A 23,461-nucleotide genomic window follows, 5' to 3' on the forward strand; every position below is an offset into this window, starting at 1 on the left:
AATACGCTTTCAATTATTTAGGAAGCTGTTACCTGGTCAAGTGTTAGACGGGTGGTTCCTTTGAAGTTTCCTTTTTCTGTGCTATTGGTAAAAGGGTTAGCGTCGGATTTGGATTTCGAGCAACGATGCTCGTGAAAATGAATGCGAATGTGTGAATGGTTGTCAATGTTGCTGGGCTGTTCCGGTTCTTAATCTCATAGCTCGTATAATCAATCTATCCATTTCACAGAATTTTACAAATTTTTACAGAAAAGAATTGGAAATTCAAAAGCATTTGAATGCGAATATACGTAAAAAAAACGACAAAAAATAGTAACATTGAATTTCAATTTGAGTAACATTATTTGTTATATAAAAGGGCTAAAACACTACAATGTTCTGCGATACATACCTTAATGGAAGGCTGATTTCATGATTTAATATGAATTTTGTGATCCCATTGATTTGATAGGTTTAAATTGTTTACGGTTTACATCAAGTTTTTGTCAATCGCCGGAGGTGCAGCCCAAACAAACGGTGGCGTTTTGGGAAACGTATATTTCCAACACGGCTGCCCGATGCCGACTGACAAATTGTTCTTCTCGGAGGCATTTCTCCAACATTTACGGATAAATGGCAATCGACCAAAGCAACCAAGCAACAAATAAATATAAATTCTCCACGAATAAGGCAAAAATTTCATAAACATAAACATTTCATCATTTAGAATTTTCCACAAAACAGAAATAAATAAGGCGAAAATTGCATAAAGGAATCAAAATGTTCCATTGAAAAAACACAACATTTCTTTAAATAAACCAATATTAGCAATAACAATAACAAAATTTTCCACAAAATAAATATTTTTTCTATACAAAATTTAAAACTTTCCACGAAAGAGTCAATAGAGAGCAATAAAAAATTTAAAAAATATTCCACAAAAATACAAAAAAGAAATAAGATTGATTAAATTTGTCTTGAGCATGTCTGAAGAACTTTGTATGAAACATTTTGTGCGAAGGACTTTTTATGAGAATTTAGAATAAAATAAGGTGTATGAAGAACTTTGTATGAAGAAATTTGTATAAAGAACTATGAATGATGAATTTTGTGTAAAGAACGTTGTATAAAGAGGTTTGTATGGAAATGTAAACCCTTCATACAAAATATTCCATACAAAGTTTTTCATACGAAGTTGTTCATATAAAAATTATGTCTGGAGAACTTTGAATGATCAATTTGATTGCAAAGCTTTGTATGAGTAATTCTTTATGAAGCACTTTGTTTGAAAAAAAATGTATGATGAACTTTGTATAATGAACTGTAATGTATAATGGTGTAAATAGTGAAGTAATAAAGTAGTCCTGAATTAAATTCTATAGGAGGCGCATTTTACCTAAAACCTCGAGTAATAAATTCTAATTTACTATTTTCTGTAACTCAATTATACCACCATGTAATGATAAATATGCGAGGTTTCTTTTTAAACAAATTTCAAGTTCACTGTCATTCAATTCATATGTACAATCAAATCATCTTTAAATTATGTTTATTTGCATCAAAAATATAGAAAATAATCTACTGACTATCGATTGTAAGTCCCGCATTCAAACTTCATTTGCTTACTTTGTATCGTAATAACGATGCAGATGGAAGCTAAAGTAAATTTATTTACAATTTATATCTACGTTTAGCTAATAATCATTAGTTCTTCTTCTTATTGGCATTACATCCCCACACTGGGGGACAGAGCCGCCTCGCAGCTTAGTGTTCATTAAGCACTTCCACAGTTATTAACTGCGAGGTTTCTAAGTCAAGTTACCATTTTTGCATTCGTATATCATGAGGCTAACACGATGATACTTTTATGCCCAGGGAAGTCGAGACAATTTCCAATTCGAAAATTGCCTAGACCGGCACCGGGAATCGAACCCAGCCACCCTCAGCATGGTTTTGCTTTGTAGCCGCGCGTCTTACCGCACGGCTAAGGAGTGCCCCTATCATTAATTATTGCACATAAAAATCAAAAACGCACAGTAATGAAGAAAATTAGCAAAAACAAAATGGCGCATCATGTGCATTTAAAAAAATCACGAGCAGTACAGTGGAAAAAAGGCGAAGTGCTGGTAGAGGTTCGCGTGAAGTGGCTGTTTGCTGGTGACGAGATAATGTAAGTAATCGTGTAATTCTGAACGAAGTAATAATCGCATCAGTCGAGTAATCAAATAATTGTTTCTCCAATCTGTAATAAGGAGTAAAATTAATTTCGTGGAATGCATTTCTGTACGTTATACTTTAGTTCAGTGGCATAGCCAGAAAATTGGTCTGGGGGGGGTTTTCAGAACAATTTTTTTTTTGGAAAAAAAAATTTCTTCTAGAAATTTTGTCTCTGGGGGGGGTTTTATGTCCAAAACCACCCCCGTGGCTACGCCACTGCTTTAATTAAAAATTTAGCGTACTATGTCCGAAGATCAACATACAGTTGACTGAAAAAACTAGAAAAAAATCGTTCTTCTTCTCGTTTAGCTCTAGTCACAATGTCTTTCACCTGCCTTTCGATGCGGATCCTTTTCCAATGCCAAAATTAATTCACGAAATACAACAGTCGCTGAATTGAACGGAGCGAGTCATGGGGTGCACAGTCAAATATTCTGAAAATTTGCCACGACGGAAATCCTCACTAAATGTAAAATTTGGTAACAGAATGTGTACCAGATCAAAATTTTCAATTTCTGTGATGTAAACGATAAAATCGTTGATATTTCCATTCAATATGACTTAATTTTACATGCATCTAACGGAAACCTTGTTGTGCGAGAACGTGGCTGTCAAAACAAATTCCAATCCATTTCATGCAAACCGCAGCTGGCGCTTATTTTATTCCTAAGCATCAATCAAATTGAAATATTCGGATGTTTGTACAAAGTGACCATCATAACGCAGCATTTCATCGCTGTAACTCAATGATTTTCTAACATCCCTTCGAGGAATCTGTGATGTATTCAGCATACTGAGTCTCAAACATTTGCGTCTCGAAAAACTTCCGTGTCATGTAAGTTTAAGTTATCTTCAGTCCAGGGATTGAACTTATCATTTCATTATCATTTAGTATTTAGCCAATAACTCATTCCAGAGGCGGAATTCTGAAAAGTGTTGTATGGCAGACTTCTAGCGCTGATTCCCCTCTACAACTTTGTCTAAGGGTACATTGCTCTATGTCTAATATTATCAGCGTGAAACGCTAGGAACACTCAATATACTAAATGATAATAAGTGTTACTATCATTTAGTATATAAAATAATACTAGCATTTCTTGCGGTGAATATTAAACAAAGAGCAAGTTGTAGAGGGGAATCAGCACTAGAAGTCCGCCATACAACACTTTTCGGAATTCCACCTCTGGAATGAGTTATTTGCTGAATACTAAATGATAATAAAATGATAAGTTCAATCCCTGCTTAAGTCTGATGAAAAATAATTAAATCGTTCATTTCATTTATTTAGCCTAGATCTAAACAGATAACACTGAATCAACAATTTGACGCCACAATACACGGTTTGAGGCCGCATCTCTCCAATCTCCATACTCGAATACGCCCCACGCTCGCCAAGTCGTTCTGTATCTGGTGTGCCCATCTCACTCGCTGCGCTCCACGTCGTCTCGTACCTGCCGGATCGGAAGCGATGGAAGCGATCTTTGCAGGGTTGCTGTCCGGCATTCTTGAAACATGCCCTGCCCATCGTACCCGTCCGGCTTTAGCTACCTTCTGGATACTGGGTTCGCCGTAGAGCTGGGCGAGCTCATGGTTCATTCTTCGTTGCCACACACCGTTTTCTTGCACACCGCCAAAGATGGTCATAAGCACCCGTCTCTCGAATACTCCGAGTGCTTGCAAGTCCTCCTCGAGCATTGTCCATGTTTCATGTCCGTAGAGGACAACCGGTCTTATTAGCGTCTTGTACATGACACATTTGGTGCGGTGGGGAATCTTTTTTGACCGTAGTTTCTTCTGGAGCCCGTAGTAGGCCCGACTTCCACATATGATGCGCCTTCGTATTTCACGACTGACATTGTTATCAGCCGTTAGCAAGGATCCGAGGTAGACGAATTCCTCGACCACCTCGAAGGTATCCCCGTCTATCGTAACGCTGCTTCCCAGGCGGGCTCTTTCGCGCTCGGTTCCACCCACAAGCATGTACTTTGTCTTTGACGCATTCACCACCAGTCCAACTTTTGTTGTTCCGCGTTCAGGCGGGTGTACAGTTCTGCCACCTTTGCAAATGTTCGGCCGACAATGTCCATGTCATCCGCGAAGCAAATAAATTGACTGGATCTGTTGAAAATCGTACCCCGGCTCTCCGCATGACACCTTCTAGCGCAATGTTGAACAACAGGCACGAAAGTCCATCACCTTGTCTTAATCCCCGGCGTGATTCGAACGAACTGGAGTGTTCGCCCGAAATCTTCACACAGTTTTGCACACCATCCACCGTTGCTTTGATCAGTCTGGTAAGCTTCCCAGGGAAGCTGTTCTCGTCCATAATTTTCCATAGCTCTACGCGGTCTATACTGTCGTATGGCGCCTTGAAATCAACGAACGGATGATGCGTTGGGACCTGGTATTCACGGCATTTTTGAAGGATTTGCCGTACAGTAAAGATCTGGTCCGTTGTCGAGCGGCCGTCAACGAAGCCGGCTTGATAACTTCCCACGAACGCGTTCACTAATGGTGACAGACGACGGAAGATGATCTGGGATATCACTTTGTAGGCGGCATTAAGGATGGTGATCGCTCGAAAGTTCCCACACTCCAGCTTGTCGCCTTTCTTGTGGATGGGGCATATAAGCCCTTCCTTCCACTCCTCCGGTAGCTGTTCAGTTTCCCAGATTCTGACTATCAATTTGTGCAGGCAAGTGGCTAGCTTTTCCGGGCCCATCTTGATGAGCTCAGCTCCGATACCATCCTTACCAGATGCTTTATTGGTCTTTAGCTGTTGGATGGCATCCTTAACTTCCCTCAAGGTGGGAGCTGGTTGGCTTCCATCGTCCGCTGAACTGACGTAGTCATCTCCTCCGTTGCCTTGACTTTCACTGCCTGTACTCTCAGCGCCATTCAAATGTTCCTCGTAGTGCTGCTTCCACCTTTCGATCACCACACGTTCGTCCGTCAAGATGCTCCCATCCTTATCCCGGCACATTTCGGCTCGCGGCACGAAGCCTTTGCGGGATGCGTTGAGCTTCTGGTAGAACTTGCGTGTTTCTTGAGAACGGCACAGCTGTTCCATCTCCTCGCACTCCGCTTCTTTCAGGCGGCGTTTCTTCTCCTGAAAAAGGCGGGTCTGCTGTCTCCGCTTCCGTCTATAACGTTCCACGTTCTGCCGGGTACCTTGCTGCAGCGCGACCGCCTTGCTTGGCCGTACACTGGATTTGTGCTTCTGTTCGTTCGAGTGCCCTGCTGTTGTAGATTGCTGCACCGCTCCTTTGCTTCCACTGGACTCTCATCATCCATCGCTTGAAATTTCAATTCCAATGATTCAATAACAATGATTCGTTACATGCACCGCCGGATGTCTCACTAAACTTCCGTAAAACTGATTTCACGGCGTTGCATACTATCTGATGACTGTTAACTGGACGGAAAGTCTCTCATCGAATAGTGTGGACGAAATGGCAGAGACGTTTTGTGCAGAAATCGTGTCGTGGCTGCACTCTAATGTACCGCATAAACGACCTGCAGCGTCACCTGCTTGGAGCACCCGTGAATTAAAGGAACTGAAACGCACACGTAATGCACAGCAACGTAAGCTTCGAAACTTACGTACCCCGGAGACAGTACGTTGCTTTCATCGAGCCAGTAATGCATACCGCCATCTGAACGCATCTTTGTACAAATCGCATGTGTTACGAGTTCAGTCAAACTTAAGAAGAAACCCTAAAGGATTTTGGAGTTTTGTAAATTCCAAGAGAAAGTCTGAATCTGTCCCATCAACCGTTTACCTAGATGAAACGGAATCTAGTTCAGCTGCAATGTCTTGTAAGTTGTTCGCCAAGCATTTTTCATCAGTTTTCTCGACCGACGTAGCCTCTGCACAAGAAGCTGAGTTAGCGGCTCTAAACGTTCCGATGAATGCAGTTGACCTTAATACGTTTACGATAACCTCAGAAATGAACACAGTTCGAGGAAAAAGCGCAGATCGATGTCGTCTACACGGACCTGAAAGCTGCCTTTGATAAAATTGACCACCGTATACTTCTTTGTAAATTATCTCGACTTGGATTCTCCGTACAACTATTGTCCTGGCTGAATTCGTATCTAACTGGCAGAGCATTGCGTGTGAAAATTGGCTCCTGTTTTTCGACTTTTTCTAATACGTCTGGGGTCCCGCAAGGTAGCAATCTCGGTCCTCTCTTGTTCACATTGTTCTTCAACGACGTGACGTTGCTACTGCGAGGTGGTTGTAAGCTAGTATATGCAGACGACTTGAAGCTGTTTTTTATTGTACGTTCAATTGAAGACTGTGAACGCCTCCAAGCGCTGCTCAATGTATTCATCGTGTGGTGCAGCAATAACAAGCTGATTGTTAGTGTCCCTAAATGTGTGGTGATAACGTTCCATCGCATTGCATCACCAATTGTTTTCGACTATTGCATTAACGGAGTATCGCTGACCAGGGTACAACAAGTAAAGGACTTAGGTGTTATGCTAGATGCTAAATTTTCGTTCGACGAACATCGCTCGGCTGTTATCTCTAAAGCCACTCGTCAGCTGGGTTTTATCGCCAAGATTGCCAAAGACTTTACAGACCCATATTGCCTGAAATCACTCTACTGTGCCTTGGTTCGACCCATATTGGAAACAGCTTCGATTGTTTGGGCCCCATACCAGGTTTCATGGTGTTTAAGGATTGAACGCATACAGAAGCGATTTATTCGACTAGCCCTGCGAAACTTGCCCTGGCGAGATTCTTCAAATCTTCCTCCGTATCCGGATCGGTGTAGACTTCTAGGGCTGGACACGTTACAATGACGAAGGAAGATCCAGCAAGCGTTGTTTGTTGGGAAGCTTCTAACTGGAGAAACTGACTCACCGCATCTACTGTCACTTTTGGATTTCCGTACACCTCCAAGGCTGTCGCGTACCACGAATCTGCTACAACCTAGATTCCACAGAACGTCATTTGGATATCACGAGCCGGTTGCAACATGCCTCCGAATGTTTACGCAGGCGGAGTCCTTGTTTGAGTTTGTTTGTTTGGTGAGGCGTCTAATAGATTTTCGAACAAGCTGTGCAATTCAGTGTTAATTTAGTATTGCAATAATTGTAATTTAATATTATGTCATTCATTTAGACTTTGGGTCAGATGAAAAATTTTAATAAATAAACAAATAAACAAATATGACAGAATATGAAATAGCAATTTCAAAAGATTTAGAAAAAATGAATCGAAAATTAATCAAATTAAGACTTTAAAATATATACCTCGCTCTGTTATTTTAGAAAGCGCTTATCCACCAAATTTATGGCTCCGTTTAGTCCGCGAATGGAATTGGTCAATGATTAATGCTTCCTGAATAAACACTTTCAAACGGAACTTCTATTGAAATACAAGTGGTGAAAAGCAAATCTATAATTTCAATTTTACCACATTATTGTGTCCGTTAACTGTGAAAGCCATGAAGACAAAGAGAGTGAAGAAACATAGAAAGTATATATTTATGGGTGTCCCGAAATATCATCTAACATCAACATGTTTTTGTTGAGTTTCTTCTAAGTTCGTCGTACTTCCTATTGCTTTAGGGGGCATCCATCGTTAATTTCGAAACGTTTAGATGGGGGTGTTCCTGAAGTGTGACGATCCATACAAAATTTTCAGGTACTCCATACAAAGTATGACATGGGTTGGCGAGAGGGTTGAAAATGACCAATTTTCACGTTACGTAATTCGAAGGGAATCCCTCTGATTCCCTTCCTTCATGATGTTGCACTTAATTTTAAGATTTAAAAAACACCTAAACAAAGAGGAAAAAAAACGTTACGTAATTAATGGTTTGTTTTGAAACTGTTAAAACATCAATGAAAAACGGGACAAATTAGGGATTTATTAGATTATGGCAGGACAGTATATACAATATTGTGTGCAAAGAATATATAGTTCTTTGAATTCTCGTTTGGCAGTGTGTAATATGCATAATATCCATTGCCGATATCTATTTTATCAATCTTACCAGATACCAGATAAAGATTGTCGCTTCGGTTCCCTTTGTTCTGATGTCCGAAACATGTGTGGTATCAGAAAAATATATACTGCTCTTTTAGTGGAATGTATTCAACCGTCTAAGACGAATTAAGTACTGTCCGTTTAATTCCACCAGTTAATTTTCGTTATCTTTGCAGATACGTATTTCGACCACAATTGTGTGGTCGTCTCCAGTGTCTTGTCTAAGTCGAGTCAAGTACAAGACACTGAAGACGACCACACAGTTGTGGTCGAAATACGTATCTGCAAAGATAACGAAAATTAACTGGTGGAATTAAATGGACAGTACTTAATTCGTCTTAGACGGTTGATGTGTGGTATGCTAACTGTCAAATCGTATGTATTTTCCTTCATTGACATTTAGATCCCCTATCCTCGTCAGCAAAAGATGTTCCGGACAGCGACGACAGCGACAATCTTTATCTGGTAACTAAAAAATCTTTTATCTTACGTCTCACGTGACTCTCCATACGCAATCGCGCCAATGCATCATAATTTGAGTTCGGCGTCAGTAGGCTATGACTTACAACACGTTTGCAAAGCAACCAGTTTTTCCCTGATTTGTTACGGACGACACATAAGTACTGTTTTGTCCCCGACAATTTCCTAACGTATTCGGCTGGTCCTTTACCGATGGTACGAGGCCACACAAACGGTCTGAAGCCTGAAAAACGGTACTGTGCCGTTGAATACGGTACGTATGGTCACGCTAGATCTTAGGGAAAGTTGATCTTAAATATATCAAAGAATCGATTGAACGAATAAAACTTCTTGACGGGAAAGGTAAATTATGAAACAAAACTTTCTCATTGGTTAACTCTAGGGTTTATTATTAGACCTCCGGAAGATCTTACGAGAATTTCTCAATAATTAATTTCCCTAGATTCAATTTTTCCGAACATGAAAATCATTTTTACTGAATGTATTGATTCCCGAATGTAAAATTGCCCCAGATGATACGAAGTATTTCTTAAAAGGATCACCGCGATCGACTGTATGTGTCCAAACAAACCAGCGTTCGAAGATTCAATCCTTAAAATAATGGCTCCTTAAAGTATCTACTTTTTCAACAAAAACTTATCAGCCTTTCGTTCTTCAAGAGTGGCTCCTTGGAGATGCCGAACATAATCAGCTGAAGATGATTGTTCGTTCCAGCCAAGTATATAAAGACTACATTAAATTGGATCAATATTTCATTGCCATTGCTTCGTCGGTAGATTCGGCTTATATACGTCGTATTATTAAAGTCACCAGACTTGCCCTCGTAGAATTTAATAACCCTCATAAAATCGCTCTCGGCGCGGAGCACCCTGTCTGTCTGAAGTAATCATTACGACATGACACCATCATCCCGGAGATTAATTTCCTATAAAAATAACTATGCGTACATTGCCGCATAATTGACCGCCAGTGCCGGCAACAAGTGGCCAGATCAAGTGAAAAAATATTCATCAACCATTCTGTTGGGGGTCCTGTTGACGTATCGAGTGTCACGAGGCCTGGGGCACAAACTCGCTGGTTTCATTACTTTTTGTGAAGGTGGAATATTCAGTCGCTCACGAGTAGGTTGGGGCCGGCAGTGGGTCGCAGCCCAGCACTGTCAGCATACCCAAAAAAGCCCCGACCCAGTCATATTTTGTCACAGTTTATTATGTTCGTATGTTACAGTTAGCGTTTGACTCGACTGGGTCGCCATCGCCACCCATAAAAGCGTACTCCCTACAACTCCCCTGCTGGCGTGCGCTCGGGTAATTTATGGAGCAATTTCCTGGCATCCGACGCTGAACAATTCATCTTGCTGAATTTTATTAACTCAAATTTCTACTCTTTCCCTGCCCTTGTTACGCTGCCGCTCCGTGATGCTGGAACTTGAAACCCGAAACCCGGAACTTGGAACCGATCCATCCCACCCACCAGTTGATACCCATATCGGCAATTTTCTAAATTTATCAACCGTAGATAGGAGACAGATGGGCGCCTACCTGTGCATCGCGTCGAACGAGGTCCCGCCGGCCGTCAGCAAGCGAGTCTATCTCAACGTGAACTGTGAGTATGAACCTTAATTGTGGCTTTTGGCCGCGCGTAGGATGTAGCCGGCGTGCCGATATTGACTTGATAAATGTATTGTGCTTCCGAAACTTGTACATTGAGGATGGAAAGTTAATTCCATCGCTTCAGTCGGTTTCTGTGTACACTTGCGCAAGTTCTGGTCAATCGCAGAATTTCACTTACACATTTGTTTTCACATTCACATTGTAAATGTCACTCATTTTCGTTGACACCAAAGAAATTTCCAAATTCAAAAGCTAAACTCTATTTGCCAATCCTTAAGAAAGTTTTTTAAGTATTTTTTTTATTGTTTTGTATTTAACGATTATGATTTTCTTGCGCTTTTCATTCCAGTCGCCCCGAACGTCACCACGGGCAAAACCCTGCTCGGCGTCTACGAGGACTCGGACATCGAGCTGGAGTGCGCGGTCGAGTCGTTTCCCCGATCGGTCAACTATTGGACCAAGGTTTCCAGCGGCGGCGGCGGCGGTAGTGCTGGCAGCAAAAGTGGTTCCGATCACCGGCAGGAAATCATGCTGACCAACGAGCACATGGAAATCCGTGAACAGTACACCAACCTGTACTCGGGCCGGGCCACTCTCCGGATCCAGCGCTTCAGCACCGCCGACGCCGGCAGTTACATGTGCATATCATCGAACGCCTTCGGCAAGGCAAACAAAACCATTAGAGTTTATGGTGAGTCAGGATTTACTTTCCCCATCGATTCCAATTAAGTACCTCCTGAGCTCATCTTTGGTTTTGTTTATTTCATAGTTTTATGGCAGTGAAAAGTCCATAAACTAAATTGAAAATTGGTGCCAAATTACAGTGCTGGGATCAGGAGCGTCAGAATTGAGTCCCATAAAAAGACCCCATAAAATCAACTCTAACAGAGTTTCGTTTCTGCCTGACCGGCCGATGATAGGAAGAGAGGTTTTGCCTGCCTGTGACTTGAAGAGTATTAAAGATTGATAAAAATGAAGCCTTTGCAATTTCGGTCGAACGGTCTCAATTTCTTTTGGGTTCGGCATTTTGCGAATCGACAAACATACGCACATAGTTACGGTATTAACATTGGTGCACGTATTGGCAGAGCACACCGTGCCAGTCGGTTACGACGTCGTAAAAAAAGGATTTTGCTCCTTCATACTTTCACTGGTAGGTTTGGACTTACCTACCAACTTCAATCTCCGGTTCATATAGCTCAAGGAACATGTTTTGCATTGACATTGAAATCTAGTGAAAGCGGATACACTGGGGATATGTTATAGTGTTCAAAGTAAATCTGGTTCGCTTAGTCTTCTGAGGATTTATTTCTTTCAACTATGTTTTAATACGTTTCAACCGTTTCATGACATCCAAATGTACGTGAAAGAATAATCTTCCATTTCTATTGGTAAACGTAAACGTAACGAATTTCTATGTAGGGTTATACGATCTATTATAAAGCAGTTAGGCTTCGTATTACAATAATATACGAATTTCGCGTCCGTTTTTCATTCAAATGGCTGAATTGTTGGCTCTAGTTTCATAGAATATGAGTCAATTTTGCTCAATTCTTATTCTATTGATATTAAAGAATATCTATTTTGGTAGGATATAATAATCAAATCTAAGCATCAATATTACGATGTAAATCGATATATCAGTGTATCGTATCCAAAATAACATTTTAAGATTTATTATTCTCTATAAGTTTGCTCTATGGTTTGCCAATGCTTCATCCCTATTCAAGCTCCTAGATTTGCATGTCTAATATAATCATTGTTTATTCACGTACTTGCGTGCAATTCGAACTTGCTAGTGCGTCAATCAAGCTCTTATGTCCGATACGTGGAAATCACTTCATTGTTTTCAGGATTTTTTTAGAGGGATCCCCCAAAATTTGTATGAAAGAAATTGCCTTGAACTTTTGGAGGGGCAATTCTCCCAAATTTCTAAATGAGTATTCCGGAGAATTTCTGTAGAAGGAATTCTTGATGGAGGAATTTCCCAGAGTTTCTGAAGGAGAAATTTTCCAAAAATCCTAAAGCAAGAATATTCCACAGTTCTTGTATAACGAGTTCCCAGAATTCATGAAAATTTTTTTTTTCGGGGGGAAGATTCCCAGAGAATTCGAGAAAAAGGAATACCTGGGTTGATGGTGGTAAGGTTAGGCTGCGGTTCTTTATATTTTTTGGCGAAATAATTCCCCATAATTCTTGAAGCGGTAAGTCCTCAGAACTCCTGAGGAAGAAATACCCCCAGAATAATTAGCTGGGTTTGCAAAAATCGATCTCATTAGATAACGAACAACGATAAAAAAGAGCCAAAAACTGTTCCGAATTATAACAAGCCTCGATAACAAAATTATCAAACTTGTATACAAGTGCGAAAAAAACAGAATCGGATAGGCAGCTCCCACAGAAAAATAGTGATTTTTGCTTTGTTCTTGCTCCTTTCTTGTTGGTTACTGCACAGCTGTGTAAAACAAGTTGGAATGTATCATCAGAGCCAGTGCTTCCCACATTTGGAGCTTTCTAAAAAAAATGTATCATGGGGTACAACATCCCGAATCAGTTCTCTATCATGACAGCTTGCGAAACAATATGTATACAGAGATGATAAGTGAGAGACTTGCTCTTTCTCTCTAGGATTCAATCCCTGATAACTAGAGATGGAAGAACCCAGAATGCTAGGAAAATTAGTTTCAGGACACGTCGGCAGGTGCAGGCATCAGTTATCCGGCCTAGCCTTAAGTTGGAGAACCAGCCCATCTCCAAAAAGACAAGTCTCCTTCGACCGGAGTCTCCTTCGACCGGAGTCTTTCATTGCTTCCGCAATTCGGCGAAATCAAAGTAGGCTGTCGGACGAGAGTCAACCGGTGTCCGTGATGTTTTTCCAGGTTTCGGTAGCAGCACCAGTTTCTAGATCTCCCACGCATCCGGAAAGTTACCATCTACTAAACACTTCTGCAGCACCATCCTGAACAAGTCCGGAAACGCCAAAATCTCGGATTTTAGAGCCACATTTGAAATTACATCCGGACCCGGAGCTTTCTTCATCTTCAAACCTTTCGCCACAGCTAGAGTTTTCATCCCGGGACATCCCGGGATTTATGAAAATTCGGGATTTCCCGATTCCCGGGATATTATTTTTGAAATCCCAGTCAGGCAAAAAATCTTTTTTTACTTCAGGCTTACTAATAGTGTGTATGCTCTCAATTTTTATTTGCATTGAACGCCCAACGCCAAGGGGAACTCCCTCACAAAGAAAACACTAGACTAGAGTTTTCTTTACCCTATGGCGGTCTACTGACTGATACTTCTGCCAGCAACTGCAGCTCTCTTATATTTAAACAACAAGTATCTACAATATATCGCTAGCTAACAATATTCCTTGATATTACAAAAGAGCAGATACATCTAACTGGTGTATAGTTCCTGCTTATCTTCCGTCTACAACGATGAGTCGCCTGAAATATTTTGTAAATTTACATTTATTTTGATGCACATAGGGTAAAGGATGTATTTCTGATCACCCTTAAGAGGGCTCTTATTTTGGACCACCAAGAGGAATTTGCGCTCAGAGCAACTTCACCAGTGATACAAATCGTCGATTTGGACCAATGTAAAAAAATTGAGCTCGCATTAGTGTTCCAATTTCGAACCAGGTTTAAAATCGTTTTTGACAGATGAAAAACCACATTCGTAAAATGAAATTTTCATCAAAAAATCAAGGTTTTCTACATTGTTGTAATGCACGAAAAAAGGTTCAAATGTTATGACAAAGCGCGAACAGACGCATTTAATTTCAATATGTTTTGAACCAAACTTTAGATCAACGAACAAAAAAATGCCTTGCACCAGTGGTCTAAATTTCAGTTCCAAATTTATTTTTATGCCACTTTTCTGCTCTATTATTTTGGATCTTGTATAGATGTTGGTCCAAAATCCGTGTTGTTTGGAACAAGATGTATCGAGATGATTGCTGGATATTTCAAACAAACGGAGCATGAAATGGAAAAAGATAAAAGTTTCTGCATCCAATATCTGGTAACATTGGCGATGGAAGAAGGATTGCAGAAACAGATTGAGAATGGTAGACAATTAGGCGGCTGTCTTGATGTTTACCCTCTAGCCCTCTAGGTCCAAAATACCTCCCTTACCCTATTTGAAGCATAAAAAAGGACGCAAAAAAAAGTTTTAATTTTAAATCAAAATTGATTTAATTTATTGATTGATGTGAAAATAGTTTTCATAAATCAAATAAAGTTTATATTTGCTTTTCTATTTTATTTTATTTTGCGATTCTATTTTACGCGTAATTTAATTATCATTTGTGCACGCCTCGTTAATCTTCTCGGCCCTCCTAACACCGAGCTAGTCATCCTGAGCTCTTCGTCCCCTATGTTTATGTTTTGGTCCAAGTTCCTTCAGGACTTCTGCTGACCAGCTTCTGAATGTTTTGGATTAAAGCTCTTCTTAGACTTTTGCAGACTTTTTGTCCTGATAAATTCGGTGCGACGCTACCCATGATTAACGCAGTCAATCCATGATCCCATGATCCACGCCTCTTATACAACCGATTCCTGGATCCCGTACTGCGATTACGTCAAAGATTAGTAACCTAATTAGTTGGTCTTTGATAAAGTCTTTGGGACTAGATTATCGACACCTGGAACCATTCCTGGGCCTATAACCTGTTGATGAATAGGGGGAGCTGTAACAGCTGGTAGAAGTATCAGTCAGTAACCTGCAATGGAGTATAGGGAACCCTACTATTGAGGCATTCCACGGGGGCATGTCAGTCGATCCTGAGCGACCATTTCGAAAATATTTGAAACTCTGCACAGTTTTTCAATTTCATCTAAATCGTCATTTTTCGATATCAAATCTTCATATTGAGTCACGACTAACTTTTCAAAAGGGTGTATGTGAAAATGGTTCAAAAATATTTAAAAAGCTGCACAGCAAAAACGGAATGTTCGATTGTTATGATTTTTCAGCAAAGTTAGACAACTAAATGGTGATTCTTAAGAAAATGTGCACAGTAAAAAAATTTTTTTGCCTTTGAAAATATCATTTTGTCACAAAAACTCAAATATCTCAAAACCCTATCTTTTTCGAAAGTAATTTTTTAGGGAAAACGGTCCATTATATTAGCTATCTACCATAAAAATTTGGTGAAGGTAAACTAATAAACAAAAAGTTATGACATTTCAAACATTTCACAATTTTCACATTTAGTAAAAAAATTTTTTCTGTGTAAGTTATTTCGAGAATTGCAGTTTGATGCAGATTTTATTGTTAAGGGACGTGATTTAAACAAGTTGTTTTCATGATATTTTGATTAATTATTCATAGCATCTATAAGAAACTTAGACACGATCCAGTGTTGTGATCAAAAGTATTGATAGTGTCATAATTTTCATTGCACGTGACTGGCGAAAAATTCTTTTAATAGTGTTGAAACCTGTTGATAATAACGTTGATAGAAACATATCAGAAATGTTATTTTTAAGACAAAAGCTGCAAAATCAAAGATTTATATACACGTGTACGTCTATAGTTTACCTGCAAAAAATATACCTCTTAGAGAATAGACTTTATGATCGGGAGGAAACGGGTATCTTCAACAACAACAAATGCATGATAGGTACATACCATGACAATGCTCACGAAAAAGCAAAAAAATTATTACTACTAAGGTTGTTAAAGATCTTATAGTAATTTTTCTTCAGTCAAGCAAATTACACCAAACTAGTCAGTAAAAACTTAAAAGTGATTTTGTTTATTGAAATATTACGAACAACATGAGTAGCCGCTTTCTCAACTGTTGTAGGCCGTTTGATGGAAAAAGTGTTCAAAAGAGTTACGAAATCTCACCGAAAGCACCATAGATAAACTGAAAGCGACTGGTTATGCTCCAATGTCCACATTGAATACAAATTTACGCATTTGCACGTCCTGCCGTCTAAACGTTGACAAAAGAGCAATCTGTATATCATCGGTTGAGCAGAGCGCAGGAAGTTCGAAAACGACAGCAACTGAGGAATTGCCAGATGTATCGACAACAACTGAGGAATTACCAGAAGTATTAAGTGCTGAGAGCCTTGCCACCGTACCATCAGCGAAATCTGTTTCAACAAATCAATCGGAAGATGAATATCCAAAAGGTCAACATCGAACGCTTTAACGAGGGCATAGCTGGGATAAAAGTGACTCCGATTAAATGGAGTAAGATGGACTACGTTTATTACCCGGAGAAAAAATACCGTGAAATAAACGAAGCTGTACGAAGAAACCTCTTCAAATTAGGACCTGATGATGTGGAAAATACAGACTACGATGAGGTAATTATAAATATGAAGGAAAGGTTCTCGAATGCCGCCACGACAAGGAAAGAAAAATTATTGATTTTGTCGATGCTGCCAAGTTCGTGGTCTATTCAGGATGCCATTGATGAGTTCAAAACCAATAGAAATACAGTAAAAGAGGCAAAACAATTGAAGAATAACTGTCTTTCAACCAAAAATACTAGGTCTAGTACTGCATTAACAGATGAGACAAAAGAAATAGTAGTTCAATATTTTGAAGATGATGAAGTAAGTCGAGCTATGCCTGGTCAAAATGATTATGTATCAGTAAAAAGATGGAAAGCGTCAAGCAATCCAAATCGATTAATGATGACGACTTTGAAAGAAGCGTACACACGCTTCAAGGAAATTCACGATAATATTAAAATAGGTTTTTCCTCATTTGCAAGCCTTCGGCCAAGGCAATGTAAGCTTCTTTCCAATTCAGGAACACATAATGTGTGTGTGTGCACAACCCATGAGAATATTAATCTTATTTTACATAGTTTGAAAAGAATCAATTTAACAAAGGATATTAAAATGTTAACTGGTAGTCTTTTGTGTGAAAATACAACATCAAATTGCTATCTACGATCTTGTTCGGATTGTCCAGATTCTTCATCATTGGAAAATACTTTATTCGCTGAGTTTGAAGAAAAATATATTGATCAGTTATCATTTGAGCAATGGGTGACCACGGATAGGTGTGACATAGAAACTATTGTAAAACCTGTAGATGAGTTTGTGTCATATTTTTGCTTGAAATTAGAAAGTTTAATCCTTCACGATTTCATTAAAACAGAACAATCCAGCTTTTTAAAAAATACGAAAAATACATTACAAAATGGTGAATTTTTAGTCATTTGTGATTTTTCTGAAAATTACAGCTTTGTATTGCAAGATGAAGTGCAGTCCCATCACTGGAACGTACAACAAGCTACAATTCATCCATTCGTTATTTATTTTAATGGAAGTACGCAAATTGAACACTTAAGTTTTATTATAATTTCCGAAGATTTAGAACACGATTCAGTATCCGTAAACTTGTTCATTGAAAAAATGATTAACTTTTTACGCGTTGATAAGCATAAAGAAGTCAAAAAGATATATTTCATGTCTGATGGAGCAGCGTCGCAGTACAAAAATCGTAAGAATTTTTCGAGCCTATGTCAATTTAAATCAATGTACGGAATTGATGCAGAATGGCATTTTTTGCTACATCACATGGCAAAGGTCCTTGTGATGCTATTGGAGGAACAATAAAGCGCATGGCCACAAGAGCAAGTTTAGCCAAAGAACGTGAGCATCCAATTAAAACTGCGAAAGAACTTTTTGATTGGGCAAATCGTAGAAAAGAAAAAGATTTAACCAAATTATCATTTTGTTTTACTACTACTGAAGAGTACGAAATAAAGGCTTCAGAGCTCAGCGAGCAATTTAATAACGCGAAAACGATCCAAGGAACCCAAAAATTTCACTGTTTCATTCCATTGTCGGAAAATAAAATTAAAGCAAAACTATACTCAAACTGTGCTGATAATAATTCAAAAGTGTTCGATATTTTAAAAAATTTGAATAAAAATAAATAAAAAATAAGTCGTCTAAGACGAATTAAGTACTGTCCATTTAATTCCACCAGTTAATTTTCGTTATCTTTGCAGATACGTATTTCGACCACAACTGTGTGGTCGTCTTCAGTGTCTTGTACTTAAGTCGAGTCAAGTACAAGACACTGAAGACGACCACACAGTTGTGGTCGAAATACGTATCTGCAAAGATAACGAAAATTAACTGGTGGAATTAAATGGACAGTACTTAATTCGTCTTAGACGGTTTAATACATTCCACTAAACGAGCTTAATATATTTTTCTGAAAAAATAAGTATTAATAAACTCTTTTTTCATGATATCATAACCCATACCAAAATTCAAACCCAAAACTCTTAGAGTTTCTATAACAACATTGTGTAACTGCCACATTTAATTTAATACTTAGGATAATATTAATTCATTTTTATTTATTTATACATATAATATACATAATATCGATGAATACATAAATATGGAATATCATACAAACAACTTGTTTAACTCACGCAAGGCCCTTAACAATAAAATCAGCATCAAACTGCGATTCTTGAAAAAAAAATACACGGAAATTTTTTTTTGTTTACTATATGTGAAAATTGTGAAATGTTTGAAATGTCATAACTTTTTTGTTTATTAGTTTACCATCACCAAATTTTATGGTAGATAGCTAATATAATGGACCGTTTTCCCTAAAAAATTACGTTCGAAAAAAAGATAGGGTTTTGAGATATTTGAGTTTTGTGACAAAATGATATTTTAAAGGCAAAAATTTTTTTTTTACTTTGCACATTTTCTTAAAAATCACCATTTAGTTGTCTAACTTTGCTGAAAAATCATAACAATCGAACATTCCGTTTTTGCTGTGCAGCTTTTTAAATATTTTTGAACCATTTTCACATACACCCTTTTGAAAAGTTAGTCGTGACTCAATATGAAGATTTGATATCGAAAAATGACGATTTAGATGAAATTGAAAAACTGTGCAAAGTTTCAACTCAATAGAAAATCATGAATTAAAAATTTTCTTAAATTTTGATGCTGTTGCTTGGAATCGCTCTATTGTGTTTTCGTTGTGACTCGTGAGCTTATGGGGCCAGTACGATTCCATTGCGCATTATTATTTTATTTAATCAGACTAAGGCCGAAGTGGCCTGTGCGGTATCGGTATATAAGAGTCTTCTCCATTCGGCTCGGTCCATGGCTACACGTCGCCAACCACGCAGTCTACGGAAGGTCCGCAAGTCATCTTCCACCTGATCGATCCATCTTGCCATCCATTGCGCATCTTCCGTCTATAGCGAGGTGTCTGACACTACCTAGTATTGCCACAGAAAATACGCTACTTGAATGAAAACTTAGAAATGATCTGAATCCGATATATAATACAAACAATCAAGCCTATTTCGACGGACAGCGAACGCGTCTGTTCGAACTCGGCTAACATTTGTTCGAGAAACTCTACTCTCCGATACAAACCTTGCCCTCTGAAAGTGTATCCTGGCTCTGAGACAGGTAGCGCGAAGGTTGGCAAGATTTTCGTTCCATCAGTAACTTGGCCGCTGGCTGTTCGTTGGCTCTAACTACCTCGGCATCGTCGCATCGCAAGCCCTCGCTAGCGTTTCCGTCAGCTGGTTTGCGCCATGGTTTGTAGCGTCGCTGTCCGCTCAAAGTGCTTCGACAAGTCCTTGGTCTTCCATCTTCGCCTACCGTAGTGATCTCGTCCAGGTTTCTGCACTCGACCTCTGCCTCCTGCGTTAAGGACATAGTTGGAGGAGTACCACGTTGGCAGTCAATATGGCTTCGGACCTTCCACGGGTCAACCCCACACCCTCCGCACTCCTGTCCAGGCTTGTAAAATGTCATCTGCATGTCATTTGACTAATTTGTTCATAACTTTCTTTAGAAGCAAAATTTCTTCCATAATTTTGAATGTACTCATATCGCTTGAGTAGGGTTATATTTTTGTCCAAGGGTACATTGCTCTAAGTATAACAGCCGTTAATAGCCGTTCGCGTTTCGGTGGGTTTATCACTGCACTTCACTTCTTCTCAAAGGGCATTGAATAAATTAAGTTTGTTTTTACTTCTCCGCACATGATCAGCCCGAAATGTTGACAACATCGTTTCGTTTAAACATCACTTTTTGAAATCAGTTACTTGGTTGAACCGAAAACTTAATGTAAACTGCTATTTTTGCCCGCAAAAAATGATTAAAAACTGATCGCGGAGCGAATGTAGGGTAAGACGGTATAATATGCCCCCCCCTAAGGCAGCTCTTAGATAACTTTTTACTTTTTAACGCAATTTATGCAAACTTTGTGTTATTTGGTAGTCCAGGAAGTCGCAAATGCATTGCCCGTGAGTAGTCTTATAAAAATCTTACAGATAACACGTAATAAAGCTTTTTTGAAAAGTCGTGAAAAAATAAATTTTAAAAAGTGCCTGGGCAATACGCCCCACCTTAACCAAAGACGTTTCAAAGCCCTTCATTAGTATTTTATCAGTCCCATAACAAAAAGGCAACAAATCCTTATGCGCTTGACATTGAAAAACCCACATAGGTTCATTTAAGCAGGTGTGAATTACATTTCAATATCTCCATACAATTTGGAAGAAACTGCTGCAGGCTCGCTGCGCTTGTATCCAGTTGGTAAGGGCATATCATCCTGCCTACACTGGGGCGTTTTGGCCAGTGAAACATGTTTGCGAAAATCGTTACACTTTTGAAGACGGAAGCAATTTTATGTTATATTAACCACTGAGAAAAATTATTTTGTTGCCCAACTGAGAGTTCCAGTGCAAGTTTTGCAGCAGCAAACTAATAATTAGGTTGATGACTTGTGAGGGAAGTCAGATTTTTCATTTTTTTGGAAAAGATGTTAATTTTGATACACAAAGATAAGTTTGCCATTTTAAGGCGTTTTCATGAGATACTAGCAGACCCGACGAACTTTGTTTCGCCTAAAATTGATTTATTCTCTGATTAGTTCTCGAGTTAAGCAGAAAAGTGTGTTCCATTTGTATGGGAGCCCCCCTTTCCAAAAGGGGGAGGGGTCTCAAACCATCTTAAGAACCTTCCCCGACCCCAAAAACCTCTGCATGTAAATTTTCACGCCGAACGGTTCAGTAGTTTCCGAGTCTATAAGGGTCAGACAGACAGAAATTCATTTTTATGTATATAGATTGCGAAAAAAGATTCGGCTGCCGGTGGGACTTGAACCCACACTATTCCATTAAGTACACGGACGTATTGAACGTGAAAGAAAAAAAAATCTGATTGCCCTCACAAGTCATCAATCAAGAAAAAAAAAACGATGATACCCTGTATCACACACCGCAGCTGGTCGGACGCTCGGTGGCAAGTAAGCCTCTATTGTCGTTGCAGAAGCAAACCCGCCTCAATACGACAAATAAAAGCAAATGTTTGTTGTTCAAACGCAACCGACTGTTGTTCAATTCCGATACACATAGTTGGGTAGAGAGAACAGGGTGTGAAATGTTGCCAAAACAGATTCGATAGATACGGGGAATTGACTGATATCCATTTGTTATAAGCTGATTATGGAACAACTTCTCGCAAGGGCAGCTGCTGCTGCCCATGATCACATAGTTGACGTATAAGCCAAAATGACCAAAACACACTTTTTTGCGGATATGGATTCTTCGTACAGTTATACATATGCTCCATGAAAAAATATTCATGTTTTGTTCGGAAACATTCGAGTTATGGCGATAATTGTTTTTGAAAAAATGGTCATTTGACCAAAGACTAATTAAGACGTCACTGTCGAGCTCTTCGGAGGGACCACTTCTAGTACTGCATTCGGTCCCTCGGTACCCAAGTTTGACACTTATGATAAAACCCCACTTTTTATCTACCTTGACGAGTACTGTGAAGTAGTAACCAATAGTAACCAAACAAGCTTGTGTACGGAATGTGAAATCCATGTTTGTTTTCGTATGTCGGAGAAAATTTCCTGCAGTTTATCTTTACTTATTTCAGTTTATTTGAAATATTATTAATTTTTGAAGGATATAATGAGAAAATGTGCGTAGGGAGATTGTCCGCACAAATTATTCATTTGTGCATCAAATTTGCCGAATCTAATACGTCCGTGAACGCCCGATGCCAACCACGCAGTCTACAGAGTCTTGCTCGTTGCGCATCTCGCATTGGTCCCGTTGGATCAAATTTTCATTACATTCAGAACAACTTCCAAATCTTCTCTGCACGTTACAAGTAAAAGAAAGGATTCATATTACTTTTACGCAATTTCTAAAAATCAAAAACTATTGAAATGCTCAAGAAATAATTATTAAAATATGTAGATAAGTATAATAAACAAATTCGAAATTCAAAATTAACATATCTTGAACTTTGATGTTTCCTGGTCCAAGGTATTAGAGGTTCTCAATCAGAATCGGTCATATGAAGAAAACTCTTAGCACTTCCGCTATCCATTAGATTCTTTATAGAATCCATTAAGCTCTCTAAAATGTGTATTTTGATTGACTGTCTGAACAGTCAAGTATTTGTCTCAGAAATAATTTTCAATTTTTATTTTAGATCATTAATTAACGTGTTGAAACGTCGGACGAATAAAAACTCGTTCTTATTTTTAGAGATTCTTGACTTCCAAAATTCTTCGATCTTTTCAAATTGGAAATTAGTCTAAATAGATATTAATGAAACATAAGGAGGAACGATCAATTCCAATTCTCGAAATCACCGAATAGAACAGAATAGGTTGGTAGCGTTTATTTCCGACACCACGAATCGTCGAATGAAACGATGGTTATTCAGTGTGATGAATGGGACATCTGATAAGCAGGAGTGACGACATTAACAGCTGTTCCCAAATTCGACAAAATTATGGCTCATGCAATGTAGCTTCCTTTCGTTATGATCCGACTCAGAAGATTCATCAATCCGTTTAAAACACAACCGTCGCATGTAATCATTTAAAAGTGAAATCCTTGCATTAATAATTAGAAGCTTTACAATTTCGTTTGACGTTATTTTTGCCGGTAACAGTAAAATGAGAGATCGAAAGATCGGAACACTACGACTACTCTACAACTGACCAGAACAACGTTTAATAGACCTAGTACACCCAACCGGCGGATGTTAGATTTTCTAACAATTCTGTATAAGAATCTACCAAAATCTGTATAAGAACTGGGCATATGCGAAATTGTTAGAATCTTATACATGTACTGTATAAGAATCTAACAATTTTGCTAGCT

At 38.9% G+C, this 23,461-nt stretch overlaps 2 protein-coding genes across 2 annotated transcripts in view; one reads left to right on the top strand and one right to left on the bottom strand.

Annotated features, from left to right (window-relative positions):
- LOC134221610 (uncharacterized) overlaps positions 1 to 23,461 on the bottom strand; it is a 637,051-nt gene that overhangs the window by 390,259 nt on the left and 223,331 nt on the right. The gene's annotated exons all lie outside the window — the stretch shown is intronic.
- LOC134227688 (basement membrane-specific heparan sulfate proteoglycan core protein-like) overlaps positions 1 to 23,461 on the top strand; it is a 90,837-nt gene that overhangs the window by 49,982 nt on the left and 17,394 nt on the right. Inside the window, exons 7-8 of the mRNA XM_062709345.1 lie at positions 10,157 to 10,285; positions 10,643 to 10,984. Coding sequence (XP_062565329.1) covers positions 10,157 to 10,285; positions 10,643 to 10,984 — 471 coding nt within the window. The remainder of the gene's footprint in view (positions 1 to 10,156; positions 10,286 to 10,642; positions 10,985 to 23,461) is intronic.

Source organism: Armigeres subalbatus, chromosome 3 (assembly GCF_024139115.2).
Source record: "Armigeres subalbatus isolate Guangzhou_Male chromosome 3, GZ_Asu_2, whole genome shotgun sequence".
In the NCBI taxonomy this organism is placed as follows: Eukaryota; Metazoa; Arthropoda; class Insecta; order Diptera; family Culicidae; genus Armigeres; species Armigeres subalbatus.